The following is a 25,341-nucleotide window of genomic DNA, read 5'->3' as shown; positions in this document are numbered from 1 at the left end:
CATAAAATTCACACAGTGGATCCAATCACATCTAATGATTGTTTTCTATCCTTTAAAGAGCAATCAATCCAAATGGTGGAAGAATTCTCCTTTCAGTTATTTGTTGGGTATCATTCAGAGCATATAAGAGGACAAGAAAGCAGGCACTAAGTCACTGGCAGACTTTTGCCAAGAAAATACCACATAGCAGGAACAAATTGCATCTGACACTTCTGTAAAATATGTGTCAGCATCATTAAGAGCCAGGCGGAGGAGTGTATCGAAAAGAAATGTTTTGTTCTGTGTATGTACAAATGTTTCAAAACATTTCACACTGAGAAAAATTTAATGCAGTTGGTACAAGTTTTCTTTCTGAATAAAGTCTTAATAGTAAAATGAGTCTTAAGTCTGCTATCTATAAAATATTACAATAATATCCCCAGGAGTAACGAGACCATTTCTGAACGTTTCACCTGACACTTTGTACAAAAATATAGCATTCACTATTACAGAACTATGATTTTTGAAAAATTTGCTTACAATCAGCTGTCCAGCTACCTTTGTCCAGGGTGCTTGAGAAGTTAATAATATCACTTTTGAGGTAGTTCAACATTCGGTGTCAAAATGCTGGACTTTTGTCCCTCTTACCACCAGCCTCCTCCAGAGCAGGTGTGCTCCAAGCAAAATATTAATGTGAATCTCTGCAGTCCCTGCTTCTGCTAAGATAGTAATTTGGAAAGTGCAATAATGCTTTGGTGAAATGTCAGTACGTAGTCTGAGCACCTGGATGTGATTGAGAAGGGTCACATCATGAGCCTGCACAAAGCTGGTTAGTCCCTTAGGTGTTGGAGTAGGAAATGAGATAACGCCCCCCCCCCCCCATTCATAGTGAGTGAATGATTGTGTGTGTGTGTGTGTGTGTGTGTGTGTGTGTGAGCCACAACACCCAGAGATGACAGGACAGGGGATTGCGCTAAGTATTACACTGTTCACACTACTCTCCACATTGACTCTTCCAAACTATCAACCATCTCAGAATACACTGGAATGGTGCTGTTACATAATCATGCACAGATACACATTGGCAACATGATGTATTCACCAATAAATTATACACCTAGGCAACATTGACTAGCAAATCCTTATACTATAGTACCCATGTTAACACCAAACAACACCATTTATTGTCGTTCCTCACATCACTTTTAAGAGCTGGTTTTATAACATGGTGTGCAACTGCCTACAGTGCGTGTACCCATACTATTTTTAATACCTCAGCTAGACACCAAAATGGGCACAGAAGAGGTTGGAAGGGCACCAAGAACTCCAGCGCGCAACAAAATCACTGGTGCTCACAGAGTGGTGTATTAAAGAGCAACATGCTAAGCAGCACTGCCAGTACTGTGCTTCAACTTCTATTTGGTATTGCTTGGCAATGTTTAAGGTTAGCTTGACAATGAACTTCAACAATGGATGCGGTCAGCTTGGTTCTACCCTTAACATTAATGAACAAGAATTTTGGTTTACCAACAAATTCCTGTTTTCAATTAGCATTATTCTGCAACCAGTCAAGGGCTGTTCTTGTATAATTACAAAATAAAGTGTGGACCACCACAGAGGCAAATGTATTTATTTCAAGTTCCCATGCCACAACTGGGAATGCTACAACTAATCAAGAGACTGTCCAAGAACTTTAATTACCGCTCTATGCCTTGCAGCACCAGTTATCTTTCCCCATAAGAGTATTAAGGGTATGGTTCAAATGGCTCTGAGCACTATGGGACTTAACATCTGAGGTCATCAGTCCCCCAGACTTAGAACTACTTAAACCTAACGAACCAAAGGACATCACACACATCCATGCCCGAAGCAGGATTTGAACCTGCGACCATTGCAGCAGCGCGGTTCCACACTTAAGCGCCTAGAACCGCTCGGCCACAGCGGCCGGCGTTAGGAGTTAATACATCTACTTAAAACAAGACCAATTCACTGCACCAAAAACAACAGACTATTCTCTCCCCCTCCACCACCAACCCCGGAAGAGTTTAAATTCTGGAAAAAGTAAGTGTGAGACATACTTAAAATTAAGTATTATAATCTTACCTTCTGCTCCACAGGCTGAGGCAAGCAATCCACCTTCATTTTTTATTTCGTCAAACTTCGTAAAAAGGGTTGCAATCCTAAAAAAACATACACTTAGTAGTGTTAATAGATAAACAACAATTCTGCAGGTATTTTTTAACTACACCAAAAACCTCAAATTGATGTGATTCACAATAATAATACATTCATTGACTACAACACAATTTGAACCTTTTCCGAAATATAATTTATTATCCTGGACTTCACACGTACAGAATATTCAACGTCTAATCAGCTGTATTTAGGAATTGAAAACAATGTACACATAGTCAACAGACTACTTACTTAGTATCTTTGGCACTGCAGCGACGTTGGATATCTTGTCGAAATTTTTCCCCTATATGTCGATATATTTCAGTCAATGCATTAAAAGCTGCATCTCTCACAGATGGAAGTGGATCATGCAGAAGTTTCAAAATGCTTGGAACATGTTTTGACAAGCCAAGGTTTGAAGGTCCATGCCTTGGAAACAAGAAGCAACAATCACCCAGAAGAATCATATATTGTACAACATATTTATTTCACACAACTGTAAATAACCTCCACTTCAACATAAATTCTTCAAAAATGGAAATTAGTTACACTTTGCAGTTAAGATGGCTAACTGTAATTTGGATATTGGAAATTAAAAAAATTACATACATGGATGTGAATTTCTATTAACATTCAGCATCTGAAAACAATCAAATTCAGTTTACATCAGTTGTTGCCAGCACCTATAATTAGTTGCTTCACTCACAGCTTGGTATCATCCGTGAAATTTGTTAACTGATTTCATCTACCTGTAGGTTTCACACATTTCTGTCCAGTTTATGAACAAGTTTAAATTTTGAGAAATCATTTGCTAGATTGCAAATTACATCAACATTTTGATCTTCTTAATCTACATAATTTCTATTCTGAAGAAAATAACAATTGCAGTCACCACAAATGAAGCGAGTCCCAATCGACCATAGATATCAAGTTTTTAGTATCCATTGGCATGGATAGTGAACAGTTTTGCCTCTACAATTTTGCAGTGCCAGTGTTATTTCGATGATGATGCACTGCAACGACGACAGCCGTTACTAAACACATCAGATGAATTCATAATTGTGAATAATGACCACCATCAGCTGTAGAATGGAATTATGACAATGAAAATTTGTGCAGGACTGGGACTCGAACCCGGATTTCCCGCTTATCACGAGTGGTCATCTTACAATTTGGCTATCCATACATTACTCACAGCCAGACTCAAACTTCCACATGTCATCAACCATGCGCCTACGATCTGCACTGGCACATCCAGGTTGAGTCTGGTTGTGAGTCGTGTATGGATAGCCAAATGGTAAGGCGACTGCTCGCAATAAGTGGGAAATCTGGGTTCGAGTCCTGGTCCTGCACAAATTTTCATTGTTATCATTCCATTCTACATACGATTGTGGTCATTATTCACAACTGCGAATTCATCTGATAAGTATTGCTCTAGTTTTAGTTCCAACAGCAAGTCTAACCTGTTACACCAAATGTGGTGTCTTCTTTCCTTCCATATTATATCCTACACATTAGAAATGTCAGTGTCAATTAATCCAGTTGACACTACAGCCCACAACCATGACAAATGGTCATTAAATCAAACATTCACTTCATAGGGAAATTGCTGATTACGATTTTATACACCAGACGGATGAATTCCTTCACATGATACAGCTATCACGCGAAGTGATTATTTCGGTCTTGTATTGGCATAATAATACATTTTTGGTCCCAATAAATCAAATTATTGCAATAAGATTCTGCTACAAGTTACAAATGAATCACTGCAATGGACTGATTGATGTGAAACTCATATTTGGTAGTAAAGTTTCAAATAACTGTAACTTAATGGAAAGAAACTTTGCACTGATGCAATTTTTCCAAAAAAAAATCTGCGCATTAGACTAAAGAAACTGCTTCAATTTTTTTTCTGAGAGCTGCTTAATAGCTGAAATTTTCCCTAGACAAATAGTTTAGTCTTCACAAAGGAAGCAGCTACTCAGGTGCACATGGAGGTTTTTTAGGCTAGGCAGAAGGTCGAGGTTCTCTGATTAACACTCACCAGACGACTCTGATAGCTAAATCAGACTGTGTTCAGAGTGAAGACAGTTCCACTATCAAAATTTTATTAGTGAATTCTCAAAGCATTTGTAACAAAGCTTCCAAATTTACTACCCTCCAGGAAACTACTCACGCTCAAATTATTCTCGGCACTGAGATATGACTGAAACCCCAAGTATGAATCTCTGAGATAGTTAGTGATTCACGGAACGTATATCAAAAAGATAGATTAGATGCTACAGGAGGGGGTGTGTTCATTGCAATTGACTAAAACATTGTCTCGGTGTGGCATTGAAGTTCCGTGGTCGTATATAACAAGGCTAGGTGAAATCAAGTTAATTTTTGGATGATTTTACAGGCCATCCAATTCCACTGTGATGGTTTTAGAATCAATGGCAGAAAGTCTATGACCAGTAGTGAGGAAATACATACAAGTAATACTAGTTGGAAGCGACTTTAACCTACCAAGCATAGACTGGGATGTCTATGGATTGATTACAGGGGGTACAGACAGACAGGCCTGTGAAGTTCTTTTGAACATGTATTCTGAAAACATATCTTGAGCAGCTTTTTCAAGAGCCCACATGCAATGGAAATATTTTTGGATCTCGTAGCTACAAACAGGCCTATCCTAATTGACAGTACAGAAGCAGGGAATAGTGAAAACGTCATTATGGAGACTTGGGTTACTAAAGTTAATAGCTCCATAAAGAAGACTACAACAGTATCTTTGCTAGAAAGAGCAGATAGACAGTTGTTAGCAGCCTACTTAGACAATGAATTGACATAATTTTGTTCCAATACGATGGACGTAGAGAAATTATGGGCGAAGTTTAAACGGATCGAAAAGCATACTCTGAAGAAGTATGTGCTGAGTAAGTGGACGAAAAAGACTGACCACAGTTTAACAATGAAATTCAAAAAATGCTGAGGAAGCAAATGCTGTTGCACTCTCGGTTCACAATAAAATGCACAAATGACAAGAGGCAAAAGTTGAAAGAAATTAATGCGCCTATAAAAAGACTTATGCGTGAAGCTTACAGTAACTACACCATCACACCTTAGCAATAGATCCTGCGAGAACTCAAGAAAATTCTGGCGCAGTGTAAAATTGCTAAGTGGATCTAAGGCTTCTATCGAGTCACTCGTTGGCCAGTTTGGTGTGATGGTAGATGATAGTAAAAGTAAAGCCAAATTTTGAATTTCTCATTTAAGAAATTGTTCACATAGGAGAATCGTACAAACATACCATTGTTTGACGAACATACAGAGTCCCATATGGAGGACAAAGAAACCAGCATCACTCGTGTATAGAAACACATGAGAATTGAAAGCAAATAAGTCGCTAGGGCTTGGAATCCCAATTTTGGTGTTACGAAGAGTACCCTAAAGCAATGGCCCCTTCCCTAGCTTCCATTTATCGTGAATCTCTCACCCAGCGCTAAGTCCCAAGCGACTGATAAGAAGTGCAAGTGACTTCTGTATACAAGAAGGGTAAAAGAACAGACCTGCAAAATTACGGATCATTATCCCCAACGTTGGTTTGCTGCAGACTCCCTGAACATATTCTCAGTTTGAATATAGGGAAAAGTTTCTGTCCACACATCAGCACAGTTTTAAAAAGCATCGCTCATACGAAATTCAGCTTGCCCTTTTCTCACATGAGATCCAGTGAACCATGGATGAAGGGCAACAGGCAGACCTCATATTCCTAGATTTCTGGAAAGCATTTGACACGGTGCCACAATGCCGACAGTTACCAACAGTACAAGCATATGGAATACGTTCCCAGGTATGTGAGTGGATCAACGACTTCTTGAGTAACAGAACCCAGTATGTTATCCTCATTTGGTGAGTGTTCGTCAGAGATGGGTATTGTCAGAAGTGCCCCGGAAAGTGTTATTTTCTATATACATAAATGATCATATGGACAGGGTAAGCAGCAGTTTGTGGCTGTTTGCTGACAATGCTGTGGTGTATGGGAAGGTGGTGTCATTGAGAGACAATAACAGGATACAAGATGACTTACATAAAATTTCTAGCTGGTGTGATGAATGGTAGGTAGCTCTAAATGTAGAGAAATGAAAGTTAATGCAGATTAGTATGAAAAACAAACCCATAACGTTCAAATACAGTATTAGTAGCGTGCTACTCGACACAGTCACGTACATTAAATATCTATGTGTAACGTTGCAAAGCAGTATGAAATGGAGTGAACATGTAAGGACTGCATTAGGGAAGGCAAATGGTCGACTTCGGTTTGTCGGGAGAATTTTACGATAGTGTGGTTCACCTGTACAGAAGACAGCATACACGGCACTAGTGTGACCCATTCTTTAGTACTATTTTGAGTGTTTAGGGTCTAGGGCAGGTCAGATTAAAGGAAGTCATCAAAGCAACTCAGAGGTGGGTTGCTAGATTTGTTACCAGGATGTTAGAACAACATGCATGTGTTAACAGAGATCCTTCAGGAACTGAAACGGAAATCCTTGGAGGGAAGTAGACATTCTTTTCAAGGAACGCTACTGAAAAAATTTAGAAAACTGGCATTTGAAGCTGACAGGAGAGCAATTCTATTGCCACAAATGTACATTTCACCTAAAGACCATGAAGATAAGATTAGAATGATTGGGGCTCATATGAAGGCATACAGACAGTCATTTTGCTCTCGCTCTATTTGCGAGAGAAGCAGAAAAAGAAAATAACTAGAAGTGGTACAGGTACCCTCTGTGATGCACCTTATGGTGGTTTGCAGAGTATATATGTAGGTGTAGATGATATAGATACAGAACTCTTCCCATTAAGGGAATGCGGTAATTACGGAACATCTAATGCCTGATGTATGTATAGATAACTTAGAGAGTCAAACTGTAATATACTTGAAAACCATTTGAAGCCTGCAATCAGATCGAAATGTCACAGTTTGTAGTGTATTTGTGTACTGTTGTTACAGCAACAACACAGGGACGTTCACATTCTAATGAACAATGCAAGCAACTAGTGGTCTCGTTTCAAATATCTACTACATTCTGTACATTAACCTGATCAAGCGTCAAGTAGCAAGTGTAGGTGTGATACCTCAAAGGAAGAAATAGGTGTCACACATTTGATGATGATGATGTGTAAGAGCTAGTACATATGAGATTATGGAATGCCTGAAGCTTCCTTTTCCCACATCATGCGGACAACCAACACAACGAAAAAAAACTGGCACATTTGCACTGATTTCAATGCATACTATCTCAAAAGGCATGCATGTTCCATAAATAATAAAAATGATTACATTAATTTCTACATTGCCTCCGCAGCCGAATGAGTAAGGCTGCCGCCTTCAGTGCTTAAGGGCCTGTGTTCAATTCCCGGTACCACCTGAGATTTCAATTCTCTCTCTCTCTCTCTCTCTCTCTCTCTCTCTCTCTCTCTCTCTCTCTCTCTCTTTTCCCCTCCAGAGGCAGAGACATCTGGAATGGGGTCCACTCATGAGGATGAGGAGGAGAAGATGAGTGTTTAACATCCCGTCGACAATGAGGTCATTAGACATGGAGCACAAGCTCGGATTAGGGAAGGATGGGGAAGGAGAGCGGCTGTGCCATTTTCAAGGAATCATCCGAGCATTTTCCTCAACCAATTTAGGAAAATCACACTGCCCGGACACAGATTTGTACTGTCATCCTCACGAATTCAAATCCAGTGTTCAGTGTGCTAACCACTGCGCTACCCTACTCAGTGGGTCCACTCAGCAGCATAAAGACAAATGAGGAGCTGCTTGGATGAAGTATCAGCATCATCAGGATTCAGCTACTGGCAATAACAGCTGGAAGAATTGGCAACAGTGTGGTCACATGTCCAGCAATTATATATTGTTCCTCCTCCTAACATGGAGCAGCAGTCAGAACAGACTCTAGGACTAATCCTTTTGTGGCGTTCACATTTATTAATCACTAACTCTGATTCTTATGAAGCAAGTCGTGTACAGCTGCTTACAACTCAATAGTCCAGCATGCATCTTCATGTTTTCCTTGCACATTTACTGACACGCAAGATTTTTGGTAAGCAGCCATAGGAACTCATTTCTTACAATAATACTTCAGAATGCCTTTCAGCCATCTTCAGCGTAAGCCAACAAGTCAGTTCACTCAGAAGTTGGCCAGAAGATTTAAAGGCGAAATATCAGTGAAAGAAATGTAATTACTGTAGCAGCAGGGTCAAAATCTAATGGATCAATCATCCAGTACTATTCCTTGCTTCTTCTCGTTGTCTCATAAAATAGTTTATGATATAACCTAGATATTTGGAGCATAATTTTCTGCCAAGGCAGAATTTTCCTGCTCTGTTGGGAAAAGCTCCCTGGCTAGAATTATTTTCATTATTTGGATCTCAATGAGATAACCTTGGGTAACTGAACTATGTTGTCATATTTTAACCACATCTGCCAAATGTACAAGGGTTGTTCAATAAGTAATGCCCCACATTTTCTTTCTTTTCTCAGAACATATTAATTGTTAAGAGTCAGAATTTGGTGACAATATACATCAACATGCCTTGTCCATGTCCTATTTCTCTATGTTGTCTCCATCACGTTCTATGGCCGTACGCAAACTTTGGGGAAGAGCATGTATCCCCTGATGGTAAAAGCTCTTGTCCTATAAGCGTAGCCATGTTTTCACTGCATGACTTCTTCAAAGTACGATTCCTGTAAAGAATATTTAAGCAGCCCAAAGAGATGGTAGTCCGAGGATGCCATGTCCGGACTGTAGTGTGGATGAGGCAATGAGGTCCAACCCAATTTGGCGATGTGTTCCCAGGTTCTCAGACTTGTGTGTGGCCGTGCATTATTGTGTTGGAGCAAGATTTTGGCTGGATTCTTGTCGAATCGAACATAACAGAAACTGTTCTTGACTTTATTCAGAGTCTTCACACATGCCTCTGAATTCATGGTTGACCCTCTTGGCATCACATCCACAAGAATGACGCCATCACAATCCCAGAAGACTGTCGCCATGACTTTTCCGGTAGAGGCTGTTGTCTTGAATTTATTCTTTTGTGGTGAATGAGGATGATGCCACTCCATGGGCTGTCTTTCTGCTTCTGACACAAAGTGGTGCATCCAGCTTTCGTCCCCTGTAATGATCCGTGGCAGAAAGGCTTCTCCATTGGTCTCAAAACGCTCCAACAATTCAAATGAAATGACCGTTCTTTGAATTTTGTGGCCGACTGTTAGCATTCATGGAACCCATTGTGAGCACCTCTTTGAATATCCAAGTCTCAATCATTGCAGACGCACTTCCAATCTTGACCGACAAATGTAGAGCCAACTGTCGAGTTGTGATGCACCTGTCAGTACGAATGATGACATACAGACATGCTGAATCATCTGCATGATTCAGCATGTCTGGAGCAGTGGCTGTTACAGGACGCCCAGAGTGTGGCTTATCATGGACCTCTGTTTCTGCATTTCCTAACGCTGTAACTTTCTTTACCCATTGTCTAACTGTACTCCTTTCAACTACACCACCACCATACACTGCACACATACGTTTATGGATGTTCATCACAGTTTCTTTTTCTGAACACAAGAATTCAATAACAGCACACAGCTTGTAATGTGAGTTGTATGTAGATGGCATTTTGACACTGTACTATGGCTCTGCCATCTATCTGCCAGAATGGTTTGAAACTTCACCAGCAGATAGAACAAACATCAGATGTGGAGCACCAACAAGGATATTTGTCTATGTACCGTATTTACTTGAATCTAAGCTGCACTTTTTTTCCAGTTTTCCCAATTTAAAAAACTGCTTGCAACTTAGAATCGAGCACAAATTAAGCAAAAGTTCTGAAAAAGGTTGGTAGGTGCCACCACAACAAGCTTCTGCTGTCGAATATATTTAGCGCTACACAGGCATGCTTTGCAGGCACAAAGATAAATACTGGTGCCAAAACCTTTGCCTCTGCCTCAGGAAATAAATTAAAAAAGGTATAAGATGAGCTTTTTTTCTCCGTCCCGAGTTTCGACCACTGCATTTTCGTACATTATCCCATCAAGTAAATAGAAATTCCTTATTGTTCATCTTCGACTGGTCCGCCCTCGGTAGCTGAGTGGTCAGCGTGACAGAATGTCAATCCTAAGGGCCCGGGTTAGATTCCCGGCTGGGTCGGAGATTTTCTCCGCTCAGGGACTGGGTGTTGTGTTGTCCTAATCATCATCATCATCATCATCATCATCATCATCATCCTCATCATCTCATCCCCATCGAAGCGCAAGTCACCAAACTGGCATCAAATCAAAAGACTTGCACCAGGTGAACTGTCTAAAATCTTCGAATGTAGCAGCCTTTCAAATATTTCTTTTGCAGAAGAAAGTTCTAATCGTGCTGCAGGTCTGCGACTGATGAGAGCAACATCAGGCGATGGCAGCACGAAAGCATTTAGTGGGCCAATGTGTGGCCAATATAATGCACTAGGAGTGATTTTAAATGAATTTGAGGAACGGTGTCAGAAATTCCTGTCTGTGAATGCCGAAATTTTAAAAATTAAGGCACATGAAATTGCTAGAGAGCAAAAAATTGAAAATTCTAAGGCTAGTCGCAGCTGGATTGATCTGTTTATCAAGCGCTGGGGTTTTTCACTTCGGAGGCGAACTTCAGTCGCACAGAAGCTGCCGAAAAATTATGAAGAAAAACTTTTGGAATTTCAGCGCTTCGTAATTAGGCGGCACACAGAAAAGCAATACCTTCTTGGCCAGATAATAGTTGCTAACCAAACTTCCACATATTTTGACATGCCGTCAAATTATACGGTTGATGCCAAAGGAAAGAAAGACATAAGTGTTTTTACATCAAGGGGTGAAAAAACAGCAGACGTCCGTCATGCTAGCTTGCACAGCATATGGACATAAATTACCCCCATTCATAGTTATCAAGCAAAAGACTTTCCGAAATCAGAAGTGTTTCCAAAAACTGTAATTGTACGAGCAAACAAAACTGGGTGGTTTTCGGAGGACATGGTACTGGAATGGATTAGGCACGTGTGGAATCATCTTCCTGGTGCAATGCTTGGTCTACGCAGTCTGTTGATATTAGATGTGTACCCAGGCCATAGAACACCTGCAGTAAAACGAAAATTAGAGGAAAGCAAAACGGACTTGGCAGTAATTCCAGGCAGGATGACGTCAATTCTGGAACAACTTGACCCCTGTCTGAATAAACCATTTAAGGACAAGCTTAAATGCATGTACACAGACTGGCTTTTGAAAAGCAATAGACAACTGACACCAACAGGACGTGTAAAACGCGCAAGTTTGTCGCAAGTGTGCCAGTGGATTTATGATGCATGGAAGTGTGTACCAAATCAGACTGTGCAACAAGCATTTAAAAAATGTTCGATATCCAATGCACTAGATGGTATAGAGCACTAGATGGTATAGAGGACGATGCTCTGTATGAAGAAATGAGCAACAAAGAATTGAGAGAGAGTGCTTCAGATTCATGACTTATTTTAAACATTTTGTATAAGATGTATTACAAACATAATAAAATTTTCTTTTAAATTTCAGCGTTTGGTTTCTAAGTTATTTTCATTCTTATTTTATAAGTGTTGCTACTCTGCATTGCACAGGATAGAAAGGCGTGGAGAGCTGCATCAAACCAGTCTGTGAACTGGAGACAACAATAACACACACTGCATTTGAAGTCATCACTGAAAATGTACTATGGAAATCCGACTGGCAAGACTGTTTGGGATGTATGTAAATATGGTCAACTCTACGTTCTGAATTTTTTCTTACCTGTGACAAGAGATGATTAATAATATGAACTTTTATGAATCGTGGATCACATGCAGTATTCTCTTCACCATAAGAATAATATGAATGTAAACATTATGCCTTGTATTCCTTCGTGTTTGCTGCTATCTCATTTAAATCCTGTCTGTCTAATAAACTACGAAACTAGAGTGAGACAACAGCAAACGCGGAAGGATATACATATCATGTCATGTTTATATTCATATTATTCTTATGCTGAATAGTGATACAGTCAGAAATGAAGCACGGCAGCTTACTAGATTTTTAAATCTAAGATGACTAATTTCTGTACAGAATGTAATGTAATAGAGAGGCACCTGCAAAGATTTTCAAACAGTGAAAAATTTTCCCTAAACTCTCGTTCAGAACATCATCTATCATACGCACTCTATTATTTGGTTCTTGTTGATCATTATCAAAGAAAGCACCAGTAACAAATAGCATTCTCTTGCCATTGTTTCACTAATGAGACAATTACTCTCTTTTTTTTAATTGAAAGTGGCAGTAGTGCGCACAGAAGCAAGCCATCCCGCGAGCGGCAACAGGTCGTAAACACTCATTATCTGAATGCGACAAACAATGTATGACACAGTACAATAACACATTTTCAGCTTAGAGTGACATAAACACCTATAACAAAGAGAACGGCACTTATCACATCAAAGCAAAATAAGCAATCAATTCAAACCAGACGAAGCACATGAAAGAGGAGGGTACCCGTATAAATATGGACAGAGCACCTAACGCATAGCAATGGTTACCTGGTAAAGCTTAACTGCAAAGCTTACAACTCGAATCAAACTACTGTAGCTGTGTCTTCAGCCATTCGACCTAAATTGTGTCTCATGTTACAATGGACCAGCTTTGTTTCGATTTGGAGGTGCGGTCTAAAACTTTTCTCTTCCCTTGAATTTTGAGTCTCAAATTTCGGGTGTGGCTTAGATTCGGGATTTTTTTTTTCCTTGATTCCCAGACTCATTTTTCAGGTGCAGCTTAGATTCGAGTAAATACGGTATATTAAAGGATTAAAAAGGGGGGGGGGGGGGGGGGGGGAGCATTACTTACTGAATGCCGGTCATACATTTTCTTTCAAAAAAGTATGGATTTGTACTCTTTTAGGGTTTTACTACACGTATTGTTACTTCTCATAATTACATGTGTACTTTAAAGAAACTAAGGGCACTTACTATATCCAAGGTATGAAACTTTTTAAAAAATTTCCACTTACTCCCTCAGTGCGGACTGATAACAGATTAACACTTCTTCTCGGATTTTAGCATTTTTGTGAGTAAATGCTGATGTCAACTTCTCAAACAAGTAATATGGTGATGAAATTTCCCTCTCCAAAAGTTTCAGAAGGAAAAGCTGAGCTTTCTCTCTCACGACTTCTTTATTGTCGCCTGAAATACAAACATACTAGATATTATTATTAATTCCTTACATATCTACTAATCTGAAACTAATGCCATGACCATTTTTTCTAGCTCTGATACTTTTTCAATACACATATTCTTACCAAAAATTAATTATGATAACTGTTAAAATTATATTGGAATAATTATTGTGAAGTCACTTAGACTTGCAACGTCCACACCACATACACTTTTCTATACATATCATAAGCTCAAAAGTCATTCCCAACCATACACAATTAAAAACTTGTATTAAAGCATTGACATCTCAAACGCTAGATAGGTCATTATTTCACAGCATACTACATTTTTTGGTAAACTCTACCTACTATAGCTGCATAACACTTAATGTCAGCTGCAGCTTGTAGTCTTTTTGCAGAGCCGGCCAAAATATATAAAATGTGTGTCTCAATAATAGATTACAGAATTTAAATTCTCAGGACACATTTCAAATATTTTCCACACAAATTTACTTAATGACAGACAACACTTTTGGAACTGTTGGATATAGAGTGATGTTTTTCAAACTGGTAATAGCTAATCTTAAGACTGTCCCTTCAAATGCCTGTTAGCCCCATGTATTAGAGGTTTAGGGTATTTGCTTCTGTGGATTACAGTTCTTACAGAGGTACTGAATGTTCTGTCCAGTCAGCCTACGGGTGACCTACCAACGTGGACACGATTTTCACATTCTGCTACTTACAAGTGAATCAACAAAGTGGTTGAACTTTTTCTATCAAATTTCTGTCTCTGTATATCTCTATTACACTTTACCATGTTTACGAATATTTAATATTAATGTTTTGGTGGTGGTGATCACAATTTTTTGTTTCTGGCATTGGCATTGGAAATTCTAACTGCCATAGGAAAGGCATGCTAAGTTTGTAAATACCTCACTAGAGTGCATAAGACTACAGTAACCTAAGTGGCGCCACTAGAGCAAGTTTCATGAGTGATTAAAAGTAACAAGCATACAAAACATGTTGCAAAGAATTTTCTTGCTTACAGCATTTACGGGATAAAGCTCTCTATTTCTTGCTTCAACATTGTTTGCCTACCAACAAGGAATCTAAAGCTTAATGCACAACACTGGACAAAGCACATATATTCCCTGTAGTAAGAGACATTAGCATGTTCTTTCCCTGCACGCATAATCTAAAACAGGTTATATAATATGGACTATTCATATCATCAAACTGGTCGATCAACAGTATGAAATAACACAGAATCCTACATGTCATGGCATACATAGTTCATTTCTGGAAAAAGTAGACAAAACATGTTCTTTTCCTGTACTCTTCCTTTTGATTGTACACAGCATTCTACTGAATTGATTTGAAGAATGTTACACAAATATCTTTGACATGCTTTTCAGACACCCATCTCTTAAATTACAAGCATCACTTCCTTGTAGTTTTGTCTCTTCCTGAGGCACACCTCTGGAGCCTGATGGCTTCTCAAGATCAACTGTCCCCTCTTCCTCTACACCAAGTAACATGTTATTTGCTGGCGTACACAAATTTTGTCAAGGAACTTGAATGTCACATCTTGTATCATGGTCCTATCCAAAATAAAATTAAGATGAAATGGATGCAGCCTTATCACTCTGTTCAGACAAATTGGATCTACTTTCCCCACCACTCACTTCTTGTACTGATTCAGTGTTGTGATCACTAGTAGTCATATGTGATCAATTTCACCTCGTCGTCCTCCTCAAGTCACTACATAATACAATTCTTATATTTTGTCATCTCTGTCTTCTTGCGTTTTGACATTTTACTCGTTATACACACACTGATCAGCCAGAACATTACGACTACCAACCTACTATCGATATAAACAGGTCAAGGTGACAGCAGCATCACCTGGTGAGGAATGACTGCTAGTCAGACACACGCACGGCGCATGTAGTATCAGTGAGCGTGCTGTCCATATGCAGAATGGGGAAGACGCGTGATCTATTCGAGTTTGCTGAAGAGCAGACTGAGATGGCCTGGAAGCTTGGCATGAGCATTTTGGAAACTGCATAACTTGTCGGGTGTTCAACGAATGCTTTGGTGAGTGTCTCCAACATGTGGTGAAATAAAGGTGAAACCATGTTCAGACATTGTGGGGTTAGGGAAAATCATTACAGATGTTGAACCTTGGCTGGGCAACTGGTAAACCAGGACAAATGACAAACTGTGGTGGAATTACCACCAGACTTTAATGCTGGGCAGATTACAAGTGTGTGTGAACACACAGTGCACCAAACACTATCAATGATTGGCATCTGCAGCTAATGACCCATGCATGTGCAAATGTTCAACCCACAACATAGGCAAGCGCTACTGAAATGGACACATGACCATTGACAGAGGCAGAGTGTTGCATTGTCTGATGAATCCTGATACCTTCTCCTTCATGCTGTTGAGAGGGCATGAATCCGTCATCATCCACGGAAACAACTCCTTGACACCTGTACTGCCGGACTGAGACAAGCTGGTGGCAGCTCCATTACACTCTGGGGAACATTCAAGTGGGCATCCATGGGTCCAATGGAGCTCATGCACGGAATCATAATGGCCAAGGAGAATCGTACAATGGTTGTAGTCCACGTACATCCCTTCATGACGATCATGTTTCCAGGTGGCACTGGCATTTTTCAACAAAATAATGTGCAAAATGACAAGTTCAGGAGTGTGCTGGAGTGGTTTAAGGAACATAGTTGCAAGTTCCAATCAATGTGCTGCCCCCCCCCCTCCTCCAACTTGCCAGACCTGAAACTGATTGAACACATCTAGGATGTGATTGAATGTGGCAGCAGCACTCAAATTTACGAGAATTAGCTGATTTTTGTGTGCAGATGTGGTACCAAATCCCTCCAGCAACCTACCAACACCTCGCTGCTTCTGTGTCATGATGTGTCGCCGTTGTTATCCATGTTTAGGGTGGACAAACCGGATGTTAGGTATGTAGTCATAATGTTCTGGCTGATCAGTGTACAGGAATGTAGATAACAAATGCCACCCAAGCACACTACTCCAAAGAGAATTTATTTCTTATAACTGTAGACAGGAACAGCAGTGTGCTAGTGCTGTCACAACAGGCATCAACAATAAATATTCAGCTTCTAAATGGTGCTGGTGCGAGTCCAAAAATCAATACACAGTGTCACAAACTCACAAAGAATATCACAAAGGGGGGGGGGGGGGGGGGGGCGACCTCTTACCCACATGGTTAATCTAGGGTTTACTAAAACATTCAATACTGCTTTGCCAATGCACAACCAAACTGTCACTTTTAAACCTAGCCCAGACCTCAGGTTACAATACATAATTTTTTTTACCACATCTAAGATTTTGTATTCGCATTTGTTGGTTTCACCAACACACAACCAAACTGTCATCTTATAATCTAATCTAGACTTTGGGCTACTCTACAGATCAATCTGTCATTGCAAAAACTAATAGACACAAATGTGGAAAAAATTGCAATAAAAAGTAATGAGAGTTGTATGTATGTAACCTCTGAGCATGAGCTGCCTTTGTTTATTACTACTTTCACTGTTCAGTAATTGTAACCAATGTGCTTCTCGTAACATTGCATGTGTTGGGTTCACTGAATCACAACTGAACTATCACCTTCCAACCTAACCTAGATCTCGAGTGATACTACAGATCAGTCTGTCATCACAATCTTCATCCCATAGTTGTAATTAAAAATATAGAATCTGTGAAGGAGGGAATTAAGAACATTTCACCTCCAAATGTAACAGAAACTATGGTAACAGAAACTGTGGCCTACGTAATGTATTCAAAGAAATGGCAGTGAGCAATCAACTGTACTAGCAACAGTGCGGAAGGTACAGGAAAATAAATAAAGTGTACGCGAAGACAGTAGCTCTCACAAAATACGTAAATAAGGCTGGCTCATTTTGGCTTCAAATATAATTCAAACAATGTGCTGCACTGCATTGTGCAGTGCAGTGATCTCTTATTGTTGTCAAGTGCAGTTAGTGCAAGCACTTTTAGCACTGTCTTTAAAAGTGATTTTATGCTTCACTCTCACATGAATGAAATTTTTGTCTGTCGCTCTCTCACTAGTATGACTGGACACAGTTTGAAATAAGAACTGTGCCTGTAAAAATGTGCTCTTTTGTAATATTGAGATATACAGCTATTGTCTGATGCGGTATTACTCCGAAAAAGCATTTGTAAGACACTCGCTTGTCCTGATCATATAGTATAATGTGCAGCATGCTAGCTTCTAAGGCAGGGAGTTCAGCCACACCCAGATTGAATCTGCCTGAGTGTCGTTTTTAGGTGGTTTCCCATGCTTATTTAGGCAAATGCAGGCATAGTTCCCAAATTCTGCCTCAGTGAACACGAGACACAAACAGTTAAAATACGATAAGACAAAAACAAAGTCTAGAGAATTCAAATACAAATGGCGCACATGAACTCCATGTCATAGTTTAAACTGACAAGTGGGGCGACAGGAAGTGCATCTGGCAATGAGGTTACATAATAAAATACAATTAGTGAAATCTGCACAAGTGTACCCTTTACTATAGGGGATAATTGATATGGAAAAGTAATGGCCCACTCTTCATACCTCTAAACACCCATCTTTTAGTTGTTCCTGCTGAACTTTCTCTTACCAAATTGTGACTCATCAATTTCCTCTACACTACCATATCAATTAAATTTTTCATTCTGCTAGAGACCAACTGCAGCATAAACGTCTCAGCAGAAGTACCTACAATCAACACTGTTTTGTTTCAGTACAACTACCTAACTACATATGATGCCATTTCTGAGCACACACCTCCCCCCACACACACACAACCACTGAGCAGCAAGCAGCTCAGAAGGCTCGATTTAAGAGAACTGATATCTATAACACACCGAAGAACTGGAAACTACACAAAGAACTACCACCACACCACAAACAATTTGCAAATAATATCCAATAGTTCCAATTTTGGAGCTCAAAATGCAGCATCCCTTTCACACCTACAACACTAAGTAACATTTTCACTGGGCCAAATTTAAAATCTGAAGACTTACCTAGTCTGTCAACCACAGGAGATATTACCATTTGCAAATACGGTTTGAAATCTGTACCCATTCGATCCGCAAAGTTTGTCAAAATATCAATTGAGTTCTGTGACACCTGTAAAATATAAAATGAAAATTAATGGGAGGAACAAAAGGTAACCACATAGCTGAAGTGCTGATAGGCACATAAACAAGGGTGAAAATGCTGTTGACCACACAATATAAAATCTTTTAAAGTGCATACTGTGATTGCGCAGGCTTGCCAAGTGTGATACTTCTTTGTAGTCTCCTTGGGATACAAAAATCAACACGACTCAATATTTCAGGAAGCCATCTGTCTGCTGCGTTCAGGAGGGATGTGCTGCCTTTTAACTAAATGTATTGTACTTATCACTTTCATCTCATTGGCCAAATTATTATACAATTTAATCCCCGATAAAAAAATGCTGTTTTCAGTTTTTTGATAAACAAATCAAACAATGGAAAATCCAAGATGAAATGTACAATTGCCTGAGACTGAAGTTTTGTATATAGTGGAATGTTTCCTTCCATTGTATATATATATATATATATATGTGTGTGTGTGTGTGTGTGTGTGGAGGGGGGCACATTGGCGTGAGTGTGTGGTTATCGTCTAATTTTGTTGAAGGCCTTACTGGCCGAAAGCTGTATTTGTGACTGTCTTTTTGTTGTTCCTATCTAAAACTCAGAATTTCCGCTATATGGTGAGATATACTAATGTTTTTCCTTAAATGTGCACCAGACTGTTCGATAAAATCACTCGGTACAGTGGAGATGCCTTTTTTAAAAAAAATATTTCCTCAGAATGAGCTTATTAGTAACTAATTACTATTTTTGGGCCTTTTCTTATTGTTTGACAGAATTACGTCCATTTTTTGTGTATTTCATTCCCAGAAAACACTGAATTGAGTGTACGTAAGAATAAAAAATCGCCAAAAGGTACTGACTGTTACCAAAAGCGTATAACATGACAGTGGCATTCTCTGTGCCAGTATCTCCATTTGTTAACTCTAAACCAACTGACCGTCAATATTCATCCTTAACAACTTTGTTTGCTACACAAGCTATAGATTTATTGTTAACACTTAATGGGGCAGTTGGTTCCCTCCTCAAGCTTAAATTCGTGTTACCTTTTCCCCTTACATTCAATGTTAATTTAACAATACTGTCAAAATGTATGTCTCTTTGCTGTTTCACTGGCCTTCACAACAAGAAGTGCCAGTGCCTTTATCAGTGACTTCAATGTTACAGTTATCAACAAAGAAACACTTTCCTCCGTGCCTTATCCTGTTTGGAAAGTCAGTTAAATGGTGTCCACACTGTCAACTAGGTGAGCAGTACACACACAAAATGATTATTTCTCATGGAGTCAAGCTTGGTCAGCTCAATGGCTCACATTTCAAAATGGTTGAGTGAAAGCATTACTATTTATTGTGAGCAGTCGAATTGCTGGATAAAACTAATCTATAATCAGGCACAGCATCAACTGGTAATAACTGTTCAAAGCAATCACAACGCCATACTGGCTAACCGACATCACCTATTATTGGCCATCTAACAAAAAAAGCTATGCTTTCATTAGTTTACCAGGGATGCACGTGCAGAATGCCACACAAAATGCCTTTTTTAACAGCTACAGCACAGAATGCAGCATCTTCACTGCTCTCGTGCAATCACCCATTGAACCACAGTGGTTCCAAGCATTAGTTCAGTTGAGCAATTAAGGTATCATTTTTTTGCAACAATGTTGGAGGGATTCAGATATGAGGCAACACAATACATGGATCCTGGCCTATTTTTAGGTTGGCAGCAGTCACATGTGCAAGGCATTGTCTTGCATCTTCAATGGTTTCTACTGATTTTCGCTGAGGAAAAAAAAAAAAAAACAGTTTATGATGGTTGCTGCCAAAAATTACTTTGAAACCATAATGGAACAGGATAAAGTACAAATTTGGATTGTAAGGGATGTACCAATTCTACGATAAATATTCTAAAGAATTTTAAACAACAAGCTACATTTTCATCCAATAAGTATCCAAATATGTCTGAGAACTACTGTCAGTCTCTGTTGACAAACTCCAGTCTATGGACAGCTATGAAAACAAATTGGTTCAATATTAGCCCATCTTTTGGCACCATGTTGAGTTGAAACATTAACTAGCTGAATGTTTTATCTAGAGAAGATAATGTACAATTTTATGTATCTAACTCATCACTTTTGTAACAGCAGTATAAATGCTTAGTGAATATTTATTACTACCTCTTGTAAAAATATTTAACTTACCTTACTATTGCTTGACTGCATCCAGGGTACCATTGCATCCATGAAAAGGCCGATGTCTTCACATTCTAAACTGTTTTCTGGGTTTGATAAGTAGGCTAGTAAGTTATTTGTAACAGTTAGTTTTACTTTTGTATCTGAGGTATCTAACAGTTTATTAAAGTCATCTAAGGATTTTGGAGCAGCCATTTTCTTGGATTTCTTTCTTTGGAACCTGCAACAAAATTAGTAATGTGTCATCTATTTCAATTCTGGAAGAAAAATATGATTTACCAAATCCAACTTTTAATATGAAAAAAATAAGCTGCAAAAAAGATGTACAGTTAAGAAGAAAATCAACAACCTCCAAACATAAAACTTCTGTTCACAATTCAATCGATGTAAGTAAACTCACTACACACATTGTATTTTAATTTCAGATCTCTCTACTCTGGTATTTGTAGGCTTGCTTGGTCACTGACTGGACAAACTATACAACACCCCATTTACAATACAACAAAAGATTTTAATATGAAAACAACAGGATTTGCACACCCTATGTATTTTCATGCCCTGTTGGTTCCTTTTTCTTCTTTTTCTGATTGATATAGGGAGCTGCATTCTGCAATTAAGATGAGGGCAAGTGTAGCAAACAATATTCATTATTTCATAAAAAAAGAGCTAATACTACACGTCTTAATGTTTGAAGAGAAACTAATTGGTCTAGTTTAAACCTACTCTATTCCAACAATTAATTCCTGTTACATAACACACACTTAACATGAAGTTTGGGAGACATAAATCAGAAATTTGAAGTGGTCATTACCAGAGATTAAGAAGCTCTATAGAAACAGAAAGGGTTTTGTTTGTTACCTGCAGTACTGCAAAATCAATACATCAGTACCGCAGCATAGTGACACTGAGTGTGTGAGAATTACCCCCCCCCCCCCCCCACACACACACACACACAAAACAGACGAGCCAAAACATTATGACCACCTGCTTAATAGCTTTTTTTTCCATTTCTAAAATGAAATGCATCATTGATTCTGCGTATCAGGGACCCCAACAGTTTGTTGGTAGGCTAGTGGAAGTATGTGGCATTAGATGTCTACATGCTGATCGTGTAGTTCGTGTAAATAACGGGATGCTGATTTGTCTATGCAGTGAGGCTACCTGATAATGACCCAGATGGGTTCTGTAGCATTACGCTAGGCAAATGTGGTCGCCAAGACATCAATGTGAGTTCACCATAATTCCTTAATTCCCTCAAACCACAGTTCTGGCTCCGAGACATGGACAAGTATACTGCTGAAAGATGACATCACCATTGGGGAAGGCATCCTGCATGAAGTGATGCAGGTGTTCACAACTGTCAGTGTGTCTTCAATTACTACCACAGATCCAATGCAAGAGCAGGAGAAAGTCTCCCATAGCATAATACTGCTCCCACCAGCCTGCATCCGTGGTACGCTGTACATTTCAAGCCACTTTTCACCTCAATGAAGGCATTTGTGGAGACAACCAGTTAGCTAGTGCAGCAAAAATGTGAGTCACCTGAAGAGCTGATATGTTTCCATTGATCAACAGTCCAATCCCTGTGTCTCGTGCCCACTGCAAACGTAATTGACGATGTCATCGGGTCAACATGTGAACACACAGGGGTGGTCTGCTGCGGAGCTCCATGTCCAACAATGTACGATGAATGGTGTGCTCCAAAACAATTGTGTGTACACCAACATTGTGCTCTTTTGGTAGGGATCACAATCTATCCTACTTTATAGAACAGACAAGTCTCCAAATCACACATTCTGTGAAGAATCGTTGACATCCAACTATTTAGCATCTAGTGGTAGTTTGACCGTCCTCCGCCCTCTTTCCATAGATGCTCACGCCAGTAGCACATGAACATTCAACCAGTTTCTCTATTTTGGAGATACTCACTCACAGGCTCTGCATAATAATAATAATTTGCCCTTTTTCAAAGCTGCTTACCTCAATGGATTTCCTCATTTGCAGCTCACGTATTCACTACGGTGATCCCCAGTCTGTGTCAGCTCTCCTTACATACTTTTGTTACCGTGCCATGTGCCTTCAACGGCACCAAGCGGCATCCAACATCACAGTGGGCAGAGATCATAATGTTGTGGCTTATCAGTGTGTGTATGTGTGTGTGGGGGGGGGGGGGGGATATGATCTCAGATCAATACCGAATAGCTACAGAATTATTTGCAAACCAAAATTAGATAAGCTTGTTAGACGAGGTTATGTGGATATAAAATAATGAAGCTACAGCCACAAACTGCTTGCAGTTCATTCCTAAATTTAAGAGCAATGTGGGCAAGTTATCTGATAACTTTCTGTTGTGTCAGTTTGCCTTTTTACTGAGATACCTAAATGCTGAGGCTTGCATATCTTGCTGTCACACTGCTCAACATATTCCTTGCACTGTGACAAATTTTTGCCATACCATCTGCAGCAACCCAGCTTACCATACACAACTTCTCAATTACATTCAGTGGTGAACTGTCAACAGCAGCCAACAATTAAGCAGTGTTATTTATAAAAGTGGTTCACAGAATTGAATCGTATGTGCTTGGTTGGTTGAGCTTGATGGAAGAGGGTGTGTGGTATAAAAATAATCAAGCTTCAGATTAAAAAAAAATTTCTCCATGTGTGATTTTAATTGTCATACCAGATGCAGAAGTACTGATACAGGCCACATTATTTAATGATAGAAATGGCTGATAATATAGAAATTATTTCTCCTGCTTTCTGCATTTCAGTAACTAAAAGATTCAAAGTCTCAAGTTTTAACATGTCTAGCTATAACCCATACGACAACTGAAGATTCTCGGTAGTTTAAATGGTCGCTTTGCAAGTCTGCAAATGTAAAATGATTTTGTTTATGTTTTTATGGCAATGTCTCTGTGCTGGCACAGTCGAAGTTGGAGCAGCCATTTGCAATTTGGTGCTGAAAGATGGAAACAGCGTTGGTAGCTATTGGAGATCTTGTCTGGAGCATAGAGCATAGAACTGTACTTTGAAGACTGAATTCCTCCCTCCAGTTAATGTTCTTTTCACAAGAGATGTGATGGCATGACTTAAAAAAAACTCAAATCTGCATTATAAAATGCATAAACAAGCTCACTTTCAGAAGTTCAAATTCCCACAATTCACATCATTACCTTCTGCATGCCTGTACCAAGTAACTTGTCCATTTTTTGCTATTAACAGTTCTTAACAGTATATAATTTTTGTGGTTACTACCCCATAAGTTAACGGAGGTACACAATCATACGATTAATCAACGTGCTAAATTACATTGACACGGCTGGAGTTGGTATTTGAGCTTAACTACCCATCTATAAGATGTTATAAATAATGCTCTTTCCTAAGCAGTTTTCGTAACGTGTGAGCAATTATACCAGTAAGTCTCCACAGTATCCCAGTACCACACTTTTCATGCCATGAATCTGTCATGCTAAAAGATTACACTGTCACAGTGGAAAATCCAGGATAGAATAATGACAGATAATAAATGATAGACTGCTACTCACCATATAGCGGAGAGGAGACAGGCACAACAAAAAACTACTGAACACAAGTTTTCGGCCAGAAGGCCTTCTGCTGAAAAAAAAAAAAAAAAAAAAAACACACACAAACACACACACACACTACTATCTCTGGCTGCTGAGGCCGGACTCATTATATATTTAGTTTCTACTGCAACAATTAGTAGTGCAGTATGGACACTATCCAGATTTTTTACAGGATGCATATTTTCATGGTTTAAAAACAGCTCTCTGTTCATGTTCATGAGCACAGAGTAAATCCAAGAGACCATCACAAACGTTTTACGACAATTTAAATATAATCAGTACTTGACATTTCCCTGAATTCTTGAAAACTCTACTACTTCTATCAGAAAGTAAGGAAGATTAGGATAAGGTTATTAGAGATTAGAGTTAAGTTCTGATAGCACAAAAATAGGGTTGGAATTTGTTCTGTCCTTAAAGCACACCATCCCAGTACTGCCTTAATAAAATCAGGGAAATCAAACAAACCTATATGTTGATGGACATACAAGAATTTGAACCAGGCCACTCCTGAATGTGAGACCAATACCTTAACCTTGTTTGGTCCCTCAGTCAGATCTGATTGTGTACTTTTATTTATGAAGTAATAAGTGGCTGGGTAGGTCAGTTCAAAGATCAGAGCAAAGCAAGGGAATACCAAGTCTAGTGATACCATAGCTATTAAAACATTGTGGTGTTCAAACTGATGTTTGGATTTAGGACAGGTGTATCTTAAAGAAGTGATTCATCAATTCCTATTTTGCCTTCATAAGCCATAGCTAACAACACAGTCTAAACTGTATTTAAATATAATATATTAAATCATGTTAATGTTCTAAGAATGATCAATAGCTTCTCAAACATATATGTCGGTGCAGTAACGTCGAACAGCCAGTAAGTGTGACGTCCAGCATACTGAAATCTTCTAGGTACCCAAGGGTTTACAGTGATGTAAAATGACTCGCAAGTATTTTTGGCGCATTGAAATGATCCACACAAACAATATGAACTATGCAGTACATAA

General features: G+C 39.2%; 1 protein-coding gene across 8 annotated transcripts in view; it reads right to left on the bottom strand.

Annotated features, from left to right (window-relative positions):
- The window catches only part of LOC124554970 (CLIP-associating protein 1-A), a 250,544-nt gene that overhangs the window by 209,392 nt on the left and 15,811 nt on the right, over nt 1-25,341 (bottom strand). For all 8 annotated transcript variants that reach the window (XM_047128704.1, XM_047128701.1, XM_047128703.1 and 5 more), the window contains exons 3-7: nt 20,764-20,974; nt 18,468-18,573; nt 13,233-13,404; nt 2,407-2,583; nt 2,083-2,159 (exon numbers count right to left, since the gene is read on the bottom strand). In XM_047128704.1, coding sequence (XP_046984660.1) covers nt 2,083-2,159; nt 2,407-2,583; nt 13,233-13,404; nt 18,468-18,573; nt 20,764-20,949 — 718 coding nt within the window. In that variant the 5' untranslated portion in view covers nt 20,950-20,974. The remainder of the gene's footprint in view (nt 1-2,082; nt 2,160-2,406; nt 2,584-13,232; nt 13,405-18,467; nt 18,574-20,763; nt 20,975-25,341) is intronic.

This window comes from Schistocerca americana, chromosome X (assembly GCF_021461395.2).
Source record: "Schistocerca americana isolate TAMUIC-IGC-003095 chromosome X, iqSchAmer2.1, whole genome shotgun sequence".
In the NCBI taxonomy this organism is placed as follows: Eukaryota; Metazoa; Arthropoda; class Insecta; order Orthoptera; family Acrididae; genus Schistocerca; species Schistocerca americana.
This window is presented reverse-complemented; position numbering and strand designations above follow the sequence as displayed.